At 42.5% G+C, this 15,018-nt stretch overlaps 5 protein-coding genes across 8 annotated transcripts; 3 read left to right on the top strand and 2 right to left on the bottom strand.

Annotated features, from left to right (window-relative positions):
- Nucleotides 1–360: 360 nt before the first annotated feature.
- Nucleotides 361–8,175, bottom strand: LOC125770446 (transmembrane 9 superfamily member 3). Of its 2 annotated transcripts, XM_049440082.1 has the most exons (8): nt 7,616–8,175; nt 7,326–7,521; nt 2,896–3,383; nt 2,642–2,808; nt 2,349–2,574; nt 2,073–2,281; nt 1,774–2,004; nt 361–1,681 (listed from the first exon to the last, which is right to left on the bottom strand). In XM_049440082.1, the coding sequence occupies exons 1-8, from the start codon at nt 7,715–7,717 to the stop codon at nt 1,537–1,539; spliced, it is 1,764 nt and encodes a 587-aa protein (XP_049296039.1). In that variant the 5' UTR covers nt 7,718–8,175; the 3' UTR covers nt 361–1,536. The 2 variants fall into 2 exon arrangements, with proteins under 2 accessions (XP_049296039.1, XP_049296040.1); XM_049440083.1 differs by lacking the exons at nt 7,326–7,521; nt 7,616–8,175 and adding an exon at nt 5,117–5,426.
- LOC125770512 (uncharacterized) lies at nt 3,764–4,925 on the top strand. The gene is made up of 2 exons (XM_049440212.1): nt 3,764–4,248; nt 4,310–4,925. The coding sequence occupies exons 1-2, from the start codon at nt 4,173–4,175 to the stop codon at nt 4,825–4,827; spliced, it is 594 nt and encodes a 197-aa protein (XP_049296169.1). The 5' UTR covers nt 3,764–4,172; the 3' UTR covers nt 4,828–4,925.
- LOC125770505 (mucin-2-like) lies at nt 5,665–6,548 on the top strand. The gene is made up of 2 exons (XM_049440203.1): nt 5,665–5,827; nt 5,907–6,548. The coding sequence occupies exons 1-2, from the start codon at nt 5,776–5,778 to the stop codon at nt 6,497–6,499; spliced, it is 645 nt and encodes a 214-aa protein (XP_049296160.1). The 5' UTR covers nt 5,665–5,775; the 3' UTR covers nt 6,500–6,548.
- Nucleotides 8,176–8,786: 611 nt separating the features above from the next.
- Nucleotides 8,787–13,951, bottom strand: LOC125770430 (muskelin). 3 transcript variants are annotated; one of them, XM_049440041.1, is made up of 7 exons: nt 13,586–13,951; nt 12,532–12,744; nt 12,061–12,455; nt 11,478–11,994; nt 11,053–11,245; nt 10,559–10,759; nt 8,787–10,488 (listed from the first exon to the last, which is right to left on the bottom strand). In XM_049440041.1, exons 1-7 carry the CDS (start codon nt 13,666–13,668, stop codon nt 9,460–9,462), a joined length of 2,631 nt encoding a protein of 876 aa, XP_049295998.1. In that variant the 5' UTR covers nt 13,669–13,951; the 3' UTR covers nt 8,787–9,459. The 3 variants fall into 3 exon arrangements, with proteins under 3 accessions (XP_049295998.1, XP_049295999.1, XP_049296000.1); XM_049440042.1 differs by having other exon boundaries at nt 11,053–11,239; XM_049440043.1 differs by having other exon boundaries at nt 11,053–11,221.
- A 37-nt stretch (nt 13,952–13,988) lies between these two features.
- LOC125770503 (CDGSH iron-sulfur domain-containing protein 3, mitochondrial) lies at nt 13,989–14,923 on the top strand. The gene is made up of 4 exons (XM_049440201.1): nt 13,989–14,188; nt 14,259–14,415; nt 14,505–14,598; nt 14,667–14,923. Exons 1-4 carry the CDS (start codon nt 14,138–14,140, stop codon nt 14,791–14,793), a joined length of 429 nt encoding a protein of 142 aa, XP_049296158.1. The 5' UTR covers nt 13,989–14,137; the 3' UTR covers nt 14,794–14,923.
- The last annotated feature ends 95 nt before the right edge of the window (nt 14,924–15,018 follow it).

Below are 15,018 nucleotides of genomic sequence, written 5' to 3'. Positions count from 1 at the left end.
CGTACGATGATGTCTATATCATTCACAAAACCAAGGAACTGGAGAACAGACATAAGAGTCAATATTGACCAATGAAAGATTTCCTCACCATTCTATCGCTGTATTGCATTGACTCGTTGCGTTTCAGTTCTTTGATAGCCCTCGTGGCAGTATTGGCTGTAGCAATAATCTACTATTCCGTATTTTCTTCCTTCAGTCGTCTCGCGGTGTAGCGCTTTTGTCTGGAAATCATCTTAAAAGCACATATTCAGATTCTTGAAAAGCAAAAACATAAAATTAACATTTCCTATAATGTTGAAAAGAATGAACAGCATTTCTTTCCCTTTCATATTCAAAGCCATTAAAAACTTTTTTTGAAACTTTGGTTTACGGAGGATTCACCTTCTATCGAATTCATTTTCAGTTCTATTTTCAGTAAGCTATCTCAATCCTCGTTCAAATTAAAAACAAAAAAATAATAGTTTACATACTGCGATACTGGAACGTAGCAAACTCCATTGCAGGTGGTAAGAGATGGTGTTACTGTTGGCTTTTTCTTCACGACTAACCACCGTACGGTTCCTCACCGTTCTTCTTCTGTCGGTTGCATATACAGTCAAACTCGCACGCCTTTTCTGCACGACTTTCCATGAATGGTTACTATAGGAATAACGCTGAATAAGGCAACATAGAACACTCCCCCGTTTCTGGAGCCTAAACTTTCGAAAATCATAAAAGAAAAACTGGGAACAAATACACCAAATCAAACGAACTAATCAGCACAAACCTCGTTCGCGTGTGCCTTGTGCCAGTAATGTTGCGTTCAACAATTTGCCGTGTATGACTATAAATAAAAAAAGTGTGCTTAATCCTGCATCGTGATACCGTAGCGTATCTTATAGGATTTGAAGTTAAAGTTCAGCACATCGCAAAACACTACACAACATTGTGACCGGAACAGCAAGAGTTTGCCTCTTCCGAAAACAAACATTCCTGACTCTGAACTGATTGCTATTCAATAAAGATTACATATTTGTTTACCGTTTCCGTCTCATGACACTTAGCACAAAATACGATAAAGCATCCGGTTACAAATGCTGCCTTTCCATCTCTAAACAATGATTCGCTTCATCCCGTACAAGCTCGACACTTTGACAAAGACTCCCTTCCGAATCATAAGCTTATTCCCTTCAAATAGTTTTCAAGTAACACCTGTTTTGGACAATACACACACACATATATATATTCCTTCCTGTTCCACTCTGTTAGTACATCGTGACGGTTGATACATTAAAGGTAGAACATTAAACTGAAGCATGGATTACTCAGAAGATTATCAAAGGTTTAGTACGCAACATCCATCCAGCAATGCGTTTCTTTTTGTTTTTTGTTTTCAGTTAATCTTTATAAATCAGAAGAACCATCAGCATATAACGTATCGTATCGTACTGCCGATCGTCACGAATGTCACACCTTTTAAACAATGTACGCAGTTCAAGTTGCTCAACGATCGGTGTGTGCGTGCGTGAGCACCGACATGAAGTAGGAAAGATTAGCTTAATCAATCTTTACATTGGAATATATCTTTCGCACAAAGAGATTTGTACCGAAGTACCCTACTGTCCCGCAGATGATACCTAGCGCACCGGAAAACAGGGCCATGTAGCCGAAATAGAACGCTGTTTGGAATAGTCCATACATCCTGCAAAAAAGAAAAACATATAATAAATATAGCGATGATAATGCCAAGGTAAACTACGAATTTCGAAAAGCAAATATTTATCCCGAACTTACTTCGTTTTAAAGAAGAAGTAATAGAATGAATACATATACACATATATCGAGGTGGATGCTGCCGACATGAAGCTAGTCCACTGCCATCGATAATCTTCCGCATTTAGCAGGAAGTAGGTGCAAACGATCGTCACACAGACGGTCACAATGATGAGGATCAGGAACACGAGCAGCATGAAACCGTACACGTAGTAGATTTTGTACGCCCAAAACGAAGTAAAGATGAAGTACCTGCAAAATTACCACAAAACATTAACAAAAAACTGTGAACGATCACAGCGCGACCGTGTGCGACTTACATTTCGATAAATATCGACCCGAATGGTAACACTCCACCCAGAAGTATAATCACAGCCGGTTCCATAAACCATTTCTTTTCGGGTATTGGACGCGGTACAGCATTTACCCGGCATGGATAGTCGGGTTGGCCATCCAGATTGCGTCCAACAATTGTACCGATCAGTGTTAGCGGTAGAATCACGAATATGCAGATACAGGTGACGGCAACCTAGAAACAATTAAATTACTTCTTACTATTGTAATTGTATTTTTGAGCAAAGAAAACATTCCATTACCATTGTTCCAAAGGGAATTGCTCGCGACGCGTGATAATAGATTGCAATGAAGTTAATGAAGAAAGCAGTTCCACACACAAGCGCTGGTACAATGAAGGCGGACATTAGCATTTGTTTTATCCATTGCTTTCCACCCATCCGTGCGTACAGCGATCCGCCAAAGTAGCCATTAATAGGGGAAGTTGCGGCATATACAAAAATTGTCGTCGACAGCATAGAACCACGCCTTGTTGAAGAGTAAACGAATGATTAGCGAAACCCCAAAAAAAAACATTTAAACAAAATATACTTACTCCGTATAAAGTTCACCCAATATTGCGAACGTAATGACACACAGCACTACCGAAGTAAGTTGATAGCCGGCACCGATTAAGGCAGAAAAGAGCATCGCATTCGATGCTGGTCGGAATACGTCACCGTGTATCTGTTTCCACCCATACTCATCGCCTAGATCGCGTTCCTGAAATAAGACGCACGTGATTTACATCGCTTATCACATCGATAAATCATTTGTATCCATCCCACACGCATGAAAAAAAAAACCTACCATATCGTCAGCTTCCTCATCCTTGCTGTAACGAGCATAATCCTTACGCAGCGTACGCATCAAAATCATCGAGACTAGCCCGACAAGGAATATTACCATCATAAAGCTATTGAAGATGCTGAACCAATGAATGCGATGCTGGAAAAAGTTCGGATCCAGATACTTGTCGAACCGATCCTCGAACTTAACCGAGCTTGGCTTCCAGTTCACTTCGTACGTAAACTTAATCTTTGCTCCCACCCGGAGCAGTTCCTTGCGCTCCGGTGTGAGCGTTACGTCCACGATCTGTTTGCCATTGTAGCTGATGTCAAACTTTTTGTGTGTGTAGATGTAGTACTTCTTTTCTTCCTCCTTTCCTACCACACCCCATATAGGCAGATCGTCAATATACATCTGATACCAGTACTGGTTCTTTACCGCGTACACGAACGCTTTGTGCTTCTCCTCGGAGAGATCCACCATACAGATCTCCGTTGGGCTTATGTCATCTAAAAATGGCGAAAAAAATATTATTGTTAACTTTATACTACAAAAGAATAATCTGTTTTAGTGATGGGTAACACCCTTAAATTTCCGGAGTCAAAATAATCCCACTCTTGAACACTCCGGTAAAATTAAAGAAAATTATTAGTGCAAAAAGTTGAGAAATAATTCAAAACAATGATCCAAAAAACACAGAGAAAACTTCGGAAAATCCTGAAGAAAAATACTCAACAACTTGTGGAAAATTCATTGGAAAACTACGCCAAAAATCTATGGAGAAATGCTGGATAATATGAGGGAAATTACTTGATAACTTTAGAGAAATTGGGAAACACTCATTTGAAAACACTTGGGACACAGCTCAAGACTCAGGAAAAGTCCTAAGGTAATTCCTCAATCAATTCCGTAATCGATTCCAGATGTTTTCTTTTCGAATCCGTTTTTTTATAAACTCCAAAGTCGGCATAGATTTCCCATTACTAATCTGCTGAACACTAATCAAGATGCGTTCAATTACTAGTAAAGTTTGAAGTAACATTCTTTTCAATATCTTCCATAAGAGATCATTTGCATAGCACGTGCAGCTATTACCTAAATGCTATCGGAATTAAATCTTATTTATGTACAACACGACCAAGAATACATTTAGCCCTCATTATTAGTATTTTTCCAATTAGAATAATTAGTACCCAATTTTCAATGCTCTTCCAGTACGAACTGGAGACAAATGGGTTGGTATATCTAAAGGAGAACGTCTATTGAACCGCTTCTATTTCGTCTAGAACTTCTCAACGATGGCTTCTCTCCAATCGATCGTTTTCGTTGTGCAAGTGATACTAACTTTTGTTCCAAACATAAACACTCTGGAATGTGTGTAAAAGATACAAATATTTCCTTGAAAATCTCTTCTAAAAACCACTTTCCTTCACAGCCAACGCAACAGGAGCCCAGTCAAATACGACACATTGCAATATTTGCTGGAGTCTCACGAGTTCTGGCCAGTGTCAAAACACTTCCAAATCGGAACCATGCTCTCCTGAGCAGCTAGATTCGACCATGAACAAGATGCGCTTGATTCATGCACCGACAACGGAACAAAGCTTATCCGGATCTACCATGGCCGAACATCCATTGCAACAGTATCGATGTTTTACACTGTCCGCATCTTCGGGTACGGGTGACTCGAAGAAAGTGTTCTACGCTAAAGGATGTACCACTGTAGCGGGCGATCTGTGTGCCAGTTGGACAAAGGAAAAGAGTGCCACCTGTACAACCTGTACGGGGAACAACTGCAACGCTGCGACACCGATGGAAGTTAGTCATGGTGCATCGATTAAATTAAACAACAAGAATTGTACTTCTTCAAATAGCAACCGAGTTGTGGCGATAAACAGTAGTTTCAACTGGATGGTGGGAATCACATTACTGAGCAGTGTTTTGAATTACTAAGGCCTTTAAGTGATCTACAAGAAGCTTCTCTTTTTTTTCAACACAATTCGAATGTGACAATTACTTCAAATTTCTATAAAATTATCTCCAGTTACTAAGCGAGTTTTTTTTTGTATTGTGTTACTATTCCGTTAAAAAAAAACAACCTTTTATGACTCACAAAGCATCCGAAAATATACTGGGTATAACAATGTCGTACTCCACTTAATACAATATTGCAAACTTAATTAATTCGCAGTATTGAACTGTTTTTCTTTAGGATTAAGACAAAAAGGAATGTAATCATCACCTGTGACATGATTTCTTCCGAGAAACAAACCAAACACGATCAATGTTACTCGACTTTATCTACACTTTATCTACACCACTTGAAAGCGCAGAAGGTTACACGTGTGTTCAAGTACTTCACACGTACAATGTATATACTTCACGTGCCTGTTAATCGATTGGGATCGAACCAGGGCAGTAATGGCGAAGGAAAATAAGCGAAGAACCTTCCTGATGAAATTACAAACAGAACAAAACGAACATCGAAACGACCGTAAGATGTCTGGCCGGTGACCTTCACGTACTCCAAAACAAATACAACGACTGGAACGATTTTAAATATGAATCACAGAGATGCATTCGTCCATCTCAGTCAGCAAACAGCCAGCAGCATGCAGTGCAAAATCATGACTCACAAAATGAAAGCAAATCCTAACGAACGGTCGCCAAGTACCGACCGACTTAAATACACTCCACGAGGCGAGAGACAGTTGGATTGTCGTCTGATAAGCACCCCACCTCATCAGAGACGGTGAAGATATAAATACCGCTGCCACAGCTTTTACGTTCCTGCAGTTACATTTACACCGCCGTGAACGATTTTGCACGCCGTTTTTGGTTTAACCAACGAGAAAGTGATTTTTTGTCCGCGAACATAAAACTTCCGAGGCGAATTCAAAAATGGAATCCTACAAAGTGGTTGCGTTCCTTTTCGTGTTAATGTTTGCAAATGGTTAGTGGGAAAATTTGTATTTAAAATTTGTGCCATTTTCTTTTTGTAACAACCGACTCAATCTTTCGCTCTTCCGTAGGCATGGCACTGCAGTGTCGTAACTGCTTCAGCACGAAAAGTTTCGACGAATGTGAAAAGATGGGCCCGATAGTCGAATGCAATGCTACGATCGTTAACGAAAATCATGAAACGTTTAAGGAATACAACCCATACTTACTACCAGGCAATGGGACAGAATTCAAGTGCTATCGGTTTGAAGCTGCTAGGCTATTTCCAAACAACACGGACACCGGACTGCGCGGATATGCCCGTGGATGTACCTTTCTTAATACGACGTTTTGTGTCGGTTGGAGCACCACTCTGAATGTTACCAGCTGTACGACATGCAATACCGATAACTGTGACCAAATTCCGCCCCAAACTACTACCGTAGCTCCCCAAACTTCTACCGTAGCTCCGCAAAGTAGTACCGTATCTCCCCAAAGTAGTACCGTATCTCCCCAAAGTAGTACCGTATCTCCCCAAAGTAGTACCGTATCTCCGCAAAGTAGTACAGCATCCAGCCAGGGCTCAACTACTACCAACAAACCGAATAGTGCCGGTGTTGTTACCTTCAGTAATCTAACAGGTTTAGGCTGTTTGAGCATCTTGCTCGTTTTAGCGATACGATGAATCATTTATTTTTAAGCTCGATCGTTTAATAAAAATATTAATAACTATACTTTCATATCCATTCATTCATTCTTGTTATGAGATGACTTGACGTAGAATAAATTGTACAATTTATGTACACCGTAATGAATGGATTCACTGGTTTGTAATTGTTAACAAGGCTTAGTCTTATCAGCAACGTTGTATTTGCGTTAATTGCGAGAGAGAACAGAGCAAAAAGTAACTACTGTGGTGATGATGTTTACCGCAGAAAACCATCCCAGCTCAGTTTCAGCTGTGATAGCAAAGGGAGTTGTTCATTTTACAGTTGCAGTTTGTTTGGAATATTTAACTTTACGGGTTGATTCTATATAAAACTTCAAAGAGTAATTTCACAAATCAAATCAGCCTATAATTATCATCATAAAATTTAGGAGAATATTTTGTTTTACAAAGTGAAAAGCCATAATCAAAATCGATGCTAAATCCTTTTGGGACCGTTTACACGTAACAGTGGATTAACTATTTGGGTACGTTGTTACTAGATTGTCTATCCATAAGTGTGCCAGAAATGGCAAGCATGGCCTAGTGCGTCCTTTCGTCAGGACGAACCCAAAAGGTCTACAAGAACCAGAATTATGGGTCAATTACAGCTTGGGCTTGGAAAGCTTGCATTAGCTACCAGCTAACAACACAGTTCCTTCGGCAATTGTACAATATTTATCCATCTGGCGCTTGCTTAATGATTTACATTGTACACAAAGAAAAGTAAAACCGCAAAAAGTAAGTAAATTATCGTCTCGTTTCTAGAGCTTAAAATATTTGTGAGATTTCAATTATTACTTACCCTTAAAATCGATGTCATACCCACTGAACTCCAGCTCAACTCCCTGGAGTGCCTCACTCATGGTCTCATGGTAGTGATTGATCGATTGTTTGGCACCGACACAGAATGGGAGCGAGAAATATGCGTACGTCTCCTGCCGATTGTGGTACGGGCCAACTGTATTCATCCATAGTACAACCTCCTCGTGGTCTTCGTACTAAAAAGAAATGTGAAACGATATAAAAACATCCTCAAATCCGGACATACACACCAGGCCACACGGAACGGTCCGAAATGCATCCGCTGCTTACCATATGATTATGCTCATCTGCCGCGACGTAGGTGACAATCAGTGAGGCAACAACCGCTACGACGTACCACCACCCCACCGTTCGATAGGACGACCACCTCATCTTGGTTTGCTTTCGTACGGAACTATTTTACTGCCCAACTGGCTGACTCTGCACGTTCAATGGACTGGCCAGTGGGCGATGCACCGCATATGCAAGCTATTGCCGATGGAACCGGAACAACCAGGACGGACAGATTTGTTTTGGTAGCATCAGAAGGCCTAGCGCAACGAAGCACGCAGATCACTGACACATCGCATCCGTCCAAATCGGCAATGAGCGATATGGGTTCCGGCAAATGTTGGGCTAATGATTAAATGCCGTTCGCACGGATACACAATTAACGGTGTGCGCTGTTTGCCCGAACCGATGGAACGCTAGAACACTTGCCAAGTAGTAAACCACGATTCTATTTACTTTTCTCGGTGAATAAATTACTCGCAAACTTGCTGCCCGTCGCAAAACATCGGGGCGAAAAACACGTACACAGAAACCGATTCGTCACCAAGGTGTGTAGTGGACTCTCAGCGATGGCGATGACAGTTCCATTTGATTTGACAGCTACATCTTGACCAAGCTAAATACAATGGAAATTCAAATGCTTTGGAAATTCTACAGTGTCGTTATTTTACTTCTCTCCTTATTTCTTCAGCCGATTTGGGTAATATGTCTGCTTCAGAGTAAAAGACTGCAAGAAATCATCGATAACTAAAACATTCTTTAAATAACCTTCTATTTAACATAGGACACAAATGGGGAATGGATTGTACGCGATCCGTTTGGAGACCTCAACTTAAAGAACTGCGAATGTCCAGGAAACGAACTGAAAATATTTAAGAGCCGACAAAAAAGTCCATGGATACTTTAAAACTGGATAGTCTGTACAGAAGTAATAGCCAGAAATCTTACTTATACTTAGAAACAGCCAGTGTATTGTTGAAATGTACATTACCGTTACTGCTAATTTGACGAATCAACTTCCTCACTTTAATCGCTATTAAAAAATTCCTTACCTGAAGAACTGATGAAATATCAATGCATTTTGTTTGTGTGACCTTTAACTTCTATTTAGGAAATAATAAGTTCTTTTACCCCAAAACTTCCCAAAGAAGAAAATCAAACACATGCATACTTTGGTATTTTCAAGTCAATTTTATTTTACACAATCAGAAAAATCAAGACGTAAACAAACGATAACGTGCGTCATAATAATAATAACTTGCGATTTCGAGCAATATTACAAAACAGAACAATGACGATGAGGAACATTAGCACAAATCGTCTCCATACACTTTCGAGAGCTGGGTAGAGTTTGTAAAGTTGGTTAATGTGTTAACCCATCCTTCCTATCATAAATAGTCGATTTGATAACAACGTAATAGGAAAATAAAAATTTTTAAAGCGTACGAGTATGTTTCTGCAAAAGGTACAAATCTTCTTAATCACTCCAATATTTGTTCTGTATCGTCGTGTATCGTCCATAACTGAAATTTTAAAGCAAATTTTTTTAAAACAATCTGTGACTATTCATTCCTTGCCCATGACATGAAGCTATAAGAGCAGCGCTTTTTTTTTTTGTTTTACGTCCCTGTCGCTCATTATTGTTTTACCCGCAGGACTACTATTATATCACATTATGATCGACAGTATTACGATGCAATAATACGGGAGAATGGTTAATGGGGCATGCAGACATACTGGCAGTGTCCTCCCGATCTATCATACACTTTCCCACCTGCGGTGTGTGTGTGTGTACACCACCACACATGCTGCGTAGTTTTGACTGTTTTGACTTGCGTGCATTACTACAGTAGGACAAAGTCGCTAATGTTTTTCTTCGGCTGGCACAGTGATTCTGGCATCAAATCGACCAGTTTGTTAAAAAGCAAACATCGCCGTATCTTCATCTCAAACTGTTGATCTACGGCACGGTTGCGTGCAATGGATGCTGTACCACCAGCCGAACGGGACGTGGAAGGTGTTGCGTTCAAATTCGCGCTAGGCCTTCCTCCACCTTCAACAAGCTCTCGACCCACGCCAGTTGTATGCGTACCGGCTTCCGGTGGAACACCTTCAACCTTTTCCACACCGGTTGTCGGTACGGTCGTGCCCGGTGGTGGCTGTGTTTGTGAGTTGGAACAATCGCTACTACTCATCGAACTAATGCTAGAAGTGTCGGCCTCTTCGATGCTTTTGGGTGATTCAACGCGCATCACCTTTGCCAGGTTTTCCTCCTCCTTGTGACCATCGTCATCGGCACGCTGCTGTTTATGCTTGTTCCCCCCACCGACCGGAGCACTCGCGGCGGCAGTGCTTACCGCGCACGTTAGCAGACTGGTCGGTTCGGTTTCCCCGTCCACCGTGTCCGATTTGAACAGCAGCGAGGCGAGCTTGTGGAACTCCTTCAGCTGCACCGGATCGCTATGATCGATAATGTCGTACAGTTTAGTTTGCAGGTACAGAATAGCCGAAAGGGGATCATTTTTGGTGATCTCTTCGTACTCTTGCTTTCGCAACAGGTATTTACAGTAGCGCAGTATGTTGCCACGGTTCGGTTTTTCCAACCGCAGCACCCAGAAATCATCCAACCGGACGTTTGAGTTCGTGCCAGGATTGCCGCCGAACAGAAAGTGCACCTGATTAGTGCTATCGTACACGATCTGGTGCGCATAGCGCGGACATGGCTCGTGGCAAGTGGTTTGACTCTTCTGGTAACAGTTTTCCCCATTCGAATGTTCGCTCTTGTAAACGCAGCACCACTCCTTCTTGGTCAGTGAAAAGAGCCAGAAAGAATTGATGTTTAAATCACGCCGCTCCTTTTCTTTGCTAAGACTCTACAATTAAACGGAAAAAGGGAAGAATTAACAGATAACTTTGAAAGAAATCGCCGACTTTGTATCTTACCGTTAAAACATAAATCTCATCCTTTTCACAATCGATCGTCGCACGTTGCGTAAAGCCCGACTGTGGCACATTCTTCGTGTCCGTATTGTTGTTCTCCGGTGTCATGTTCGAAAGCTCATTCGTGTTCACATCGTAAATGAGAAAGTCTGTCATGTAGTCTTTTCCTCGTTGACCGCCGAAAATGTACAATTTACGATGTTTCTACGGTGCCGGGGAAAAAATGGACAAGAACGTGTATCATTCAATAGCTTCTAAATGACCTATTGCTATAAGCATATTGAACAAACGCTTCATCGTTTGTTCCCTGTGGCTTGACTAGTGGCCAAACATATTTATAGAAAACCGTTCCATTTCGATACGAACGATTTAGACGCATTTTTTGGCAAACATTTGCTTGTGGCGGGTTTTATTGCCCACAAGTTAAATGCCAAAAAATGTGCCGAAAAAAAATTCACGCTTACTCCTAGAGAAAAATAAATCTTCTACACACTTACATGATGGAATAGCATGGAATGGGTCACCCTCGATCGGATGCTCTGCACGTACGGGCTGGATGCTGTTGGATGCTCACAATCGACAAGTATGTGCGTCCAGGTGTTGGTACTGATGTGGTACGAAAACAGCCCCGAATACCGGTACTGGCCCGTCGTTTCCTCCTCATTTCTAAACGACAAAGAAACTCTGTAACTTGTACCGTGTCAAAGTACATGCAACGGAAAAACAAGGGGGGAAAAACAAGGGCAAGCAAAAAGGGGGGAAAAACAAAATGAAACACAATTAAAATGGTGCAAAAATGCGGTGCGGTGAGAATGAGAAATTTAACAACAACTAAAAAAAACCACATGCAACACTAAATAATAGATGGGGCTGTGTGCAATCAGCGGTTTGCAAAACACAAAACGATCGATTGTATGCATACCTCGGCTCTAAGATACGGCCCCCAAACACGTAGATCGTCTGCTTGTCCACGTCGATGCACATCTGATGATCGAACACTAGCTGCGGCCCACTAACCTGGCTCGTATCATTGCAGATCAGAAACCACGTCTTCGTGATGGTGTTGTACAGGTAGAAATCGCTATTAATATTCTCCTCCGTACGGGACGCACTGTCCAGATAGCGGCCGAGCATAAAAATTTGCGAATTTCGCGTATCGTATACCATCTTGTGACAGGCACGCGGTGTCGGACCGTCCAACAGTTCCGACCGCTCGTGAATCAACGTCCACCGGTTTGCCTTCACATCGTACGACCAAAGATCGCTCAGATCCTCATTGCCGTCCCAACCACCGTACAGATAGATCGTGCTAGTCTGCGGATCAATGATCAGCTGATGGCCACCCCGACGCCCGGGCCGTGGTTCGTTTTCCGGCGTCAGCTGCAAATTCCACTGGGGTTTATATTCCTGCCTCTCGAGGTAGTTATCCATTAGGCCATCTATGCAATAGAAGAGTACACAATTAGAATTGATTACTAACTAACTACCCCCCCAAAAACACTCACTTTCAATGAATTCCATCAGCATTTCTTCAGTCTTCTTAAAATCCCCTCTATTTACAAGCATCTCGTGCAGTTCGGTCATTTTGTCATCTTCCAACTTTACGCCCGTCTCTTCCTGCAGTGCACTGAACGAATTGGCGTACCCCTGCTGCCGGCAATGCTTCAGAAACAGTCGTACAATCTCCACCTCGCGCAGCATGTTATATTTGCGCAGATTTGACAGTATAAACATGGAATCTTCAATCCCGAGCAGCTCCACGTACCAGATGCAAAAGTTGAAACTTGGACCCCATGACAACAGTGGTACGATCTGGATGAACTTGATCGGCAACAGTTCGCCGGAGTTTGTGCGATGCTTTAGGTTGAATGTTTCCGGCACACAATCATTGCGCAGCCCACTGTAGGAATGGAATGCACCAGTGTTAGTAGAGGAGAACATTCGCGTGTAATCCGCACACGGTTTGTCATAACTACCCTTCAAACAATAACACCATACGTTCCTCCTCCAGTCCGCCGAGAATTTTGAATTTGCGCAGATTGCAGACATGCGTTTTTTCATACTTTCCGAACTTGATCTTCGTCACGATCGCGGGCCGTTCCAGCTTCAGAATCAAATACTGCGGCGGAGTGTTGGTATTCGATGACCAGCGAGACGTTTGATTGGAAGGATTGTCCTCCCTGATATTTCTACAACAATACAAAAAATAAACAAAGTTGAAGTGAGTATTTGTTATTGTATGTTTTGGGGAATTCGAATGGAAAGATAGTGGACACCATGACCCAGTGTATGTATGATGGGCATTCGAAAGTGAAACATCCAATTGTTTTGGTCAGTGGTGAATGTTGGTCATCCCGAAGACGGTTCAAGATAGTGCCGCCTGATACTGTGGTGTGCCCAGCACGCAAGCGTAGAGGGTACGTGGCCGGTGTCCGGCGTGTGGCGGTGATTGATAAATAAATATGCATAACAATGAGCACACCGTTACGAAATTAACCAACCGGCCAACTATGAGGGGGGCGCAAAGAGACAGCAGCTACGATCGTGCTATTTTTGTACCCTTCGCCAATGAACCTGTCCGTTTGAATGCAAATGCATTGCGGTTCACCTTCAATCTTCCACCACCCCTCGCGCAAACACAGCACAAAACACTTTGCAGCAGCACAACAAACCCCTTACGTTCACCAATACACCTGCCTGCTGCTGCTGCTGCTGCTGGCAGGCAGCTTCATCGCTAGCAAAAATTGATGCGCCATCGTCTGAACAAAAAAAAACACACCAAACGAACGCGATTCGCAGTGTGACCCGGGGCGGACCAACAAGAACCAAAATTTGCGATAACGCAACAATGATTTTTGGTCTTCTTTCCATTCTTCAACCTTCGCACTGTTTCCCCCATTTCATCCGCCACACTGCGCCAGAGCTACCGGCGCCATTCGCTGCGCCATGCGGTGGCGGCGTTCTTCCCTCATGACGAATGCGGCCACATCGGTGCCAGGGACAACGGCCAATCTTCGATTTCATACTTACTCCGGCAGGTAGGACGACGAATAGCTCGAATATTTGTAGATATCGTAGTCCAGCTTTTTTATGTCCGAGATTGTTCCAGCCATTTCTCTGCAATGCTGGCTTTTCACGCTCTTCGGGATGCCCGTTACGGTTTTATTCACTGGTGCTGGATACTGTCCGTGCCGAATTTGTCGGGTTTGCCCGGTAGAGAATGTTTTGCAGCGGCAGAGTACGCTCCTGGCGGCACGCAATCGTTGAAAAAGATGGAATTTTTGCCAAACCAAACTACACACCTTGCGCTACGCGATTACCACTTCGGACATGTTACACCAGTATCAGTGTGCACCGCTACTATCGCACACGTTTGACAGATGGTGTGTGGCAAAGGTGCGCTTATGTGTGTGTGTGTGCGTGATAGAGCTCGCAGGTTTCTGCTGTCATCGCGGTACATGTTTGACGCACCGGAACCTCAATGTTTTGATCCTGTTGGATTGTTGCAGTTTTTCGCCACATCGTAACCGTGTCCTTCGATTCATTAAATCATTCCTTTCTCACTGTTTGTTGCTTTTCGCCATGAATGTTCTACCGAAAATCTTCCTATACCGTGTGCCTGTCTTTGCAGTGGTAAGTGAAGTGAATTTGTTACAAATTAAAAAAAGTTAAGCTAAACTTTTTGCTTCATTTGCCCTTCCAGAGATCATCTCAGTTTTGCGCAACACGCTGCTACAGTACGGCCGGCAATGAGACCAAATTTCCAAAGAATGTTATAGAAAATCTAAACACAGCTCAAGAGCAGCAAACAAATGGCGTTATTTATGATAAGAAACCGTTCCGAATGGAACTGGAAGAAGGTACACCGGGGGAGCTTTCTGCGTTGATTACCTAACTGCAAGTAGTAGGAACTTGCCTGTATTCTAACTACATTATCTTTCTCTACAAGGAAAACGTTACTCTTGGTGTCTTTGCGGCCGTTCCAAAGGTCAACCGTTATGCGATGGAACTCATAAGCTAGTGCAGTATAAAATCACCCAGCGGTATACTAAATCTGGCACCAGATATTAAATACGCATACCTAATTAATATATGATATATGTTTTCTTAGGCCTATACGGTTTCAGGTCGAAAAATCTGGCACATATTGGCTGTGCAACTGCAAACAGACTAAGCACCGACCCTTCTGTGATGGAACGCACAAGTGCGAAGAGGTTCAGAAAACTGCCGGCAAGTAAAATATGCGTGGAATTGCAATACGGGCAAAGTATACAATTTTGTTCACACTCATAGCTATTGCTGGCATCTAATTCTGGCCCAGAATGGCAGTATGGTTTATTATAGAATAAAAATTTAGACACAAACTTAGTTCTGCTTCCTTCCTATTGCATACTTTCACTTACTACGACAAAGTTTTCACAGTCAGGCTACTTCCTACCGGCAACATGTTACCAGGAACGAAA

Source organism: Anopheles funestus, chromosome 3RL (genome assembly GCF_943734845.2).
Source record: "Anopheles funestus chromosome 3RL, idAnoFuneDA-416_04, whole genome shotgun sequence".
Taxonomy (NCBI): domain Eukaryota; kingdom Metazoa; phylum Arthropoda; class Insecta; order Diptera; family Culicidae; genus Anopheles; species Anopheles funestus.
The sequence above is the reverse complement of the archived record's forward strand: the minus strand, read 5'-3'. Positions and strand labels throughout refer to the sequence as shown.

What these genes read in the sequence shown, in the direction of transcription:
- LOC125770512 (XM_049440212.1), top strand. Translation starts at nt 4,173, where the DNA reads ATGGCTTCTCTCCAATCGATCGTTTTCGTTGTGCAAGTGATACTAACT. An exon ending in AAACATAAACACTCTGGAAT is followed by an intron (nt 4,249 to 4,309) that starts GTGTGTAAAAGA and finishes TTTCCTTCACAG; the next exon opens with CCAACGCAACAGGAGCCCAG.
- LOC125770505 (XM_049440203.1), top strand. Translation starts at nt 5,776, where the DNA reads ATGGAATCCTACAAAGTGGTTGCGTTCCTTTTCGTGTTAATGTTTGCA. An exon ending in CGTGTTAATGTTTGCAAATG is followed by an intron (nt 5,828 to 5,906) that starts GTTAGTGGGAAA and finishes GCTCTTCCGTAG; the next exon opens with GCATGGCACTGCAGTGTCGT.
- LOC125770446 (XM_049440082.1), bottom strand. Translation starts at nt 7,717, where the DNA reads ATGAGGTGGTCGTCCTATCGAACGGTGGGGTGGTGGTACGTCGTAGCG. An exon ending in CAGATGAGCATAATCATATG is followed by an intron (nt 7,522 to 7,615) that starts GTAAGCAGCGGA and finishes ATTTCTTTTTAG; the next exon opens with TACGAAGACCACGAGGAGGT. An exon ending in TACTTCTTCTTTAAAACGAA is followed by an intron (nt 1,682 to 1,773) that starts GTAAGTTCGGGA and finishes TCTTTTTTGCAG; the next exon opens with GATGTATGGACTATTCCAAA.
- LOC125770430 (XM_049440041.1), bottom strand. Translation starts at nt 13,668, where the DNA reads ATGGCTGGAACAATCTCGGACATAAAAAAGCTGGACTACGATATCTAC. An exon ending in ATGGTGTTATTGTTTGAAGG is followed by an intron (nt 12,456 to 12,531) that starts GTAGTTATGACA and finishes CCATTCCTACAG; the next exon opens with TGGGCTGCGCAATGATTGTG. An exon ending in GGCCGTATCTTAGAGCCGAG is followed by an intron (nt 11,246 to 11,477) that starts GTATGCATACAA and finishes ACACGGTACAAG; the next exon opens with TTACAGAGTTTCTTTGTCGT.
- LOC125770503 (XM_049440201.1), top strand. Translation starts at nt 14,138, where the DNA reads ATGAATGTTCTACCGAAAATCTTCCTATACCGTGTGCCTGTCTTTGCA. An exon ending in GTGTGCCTGTCTTTGCAGTG is followed by an intron (nt 14,189 to 14,258) that starts GTAAGTGAAGTG and finishes TTGCCCTTCCAG; the next exon opens with AGATCATCTCAGTTTTGCGC. An exon ending in CCGAATGGAACTGGAAGAAG is followed by an intron (nt 14,416 to 14,504) that starts GTACACCGGGGG and finishes TTTCTCTACAAG; the next exon opens with GAAAACGTTACTCTTGGTGT.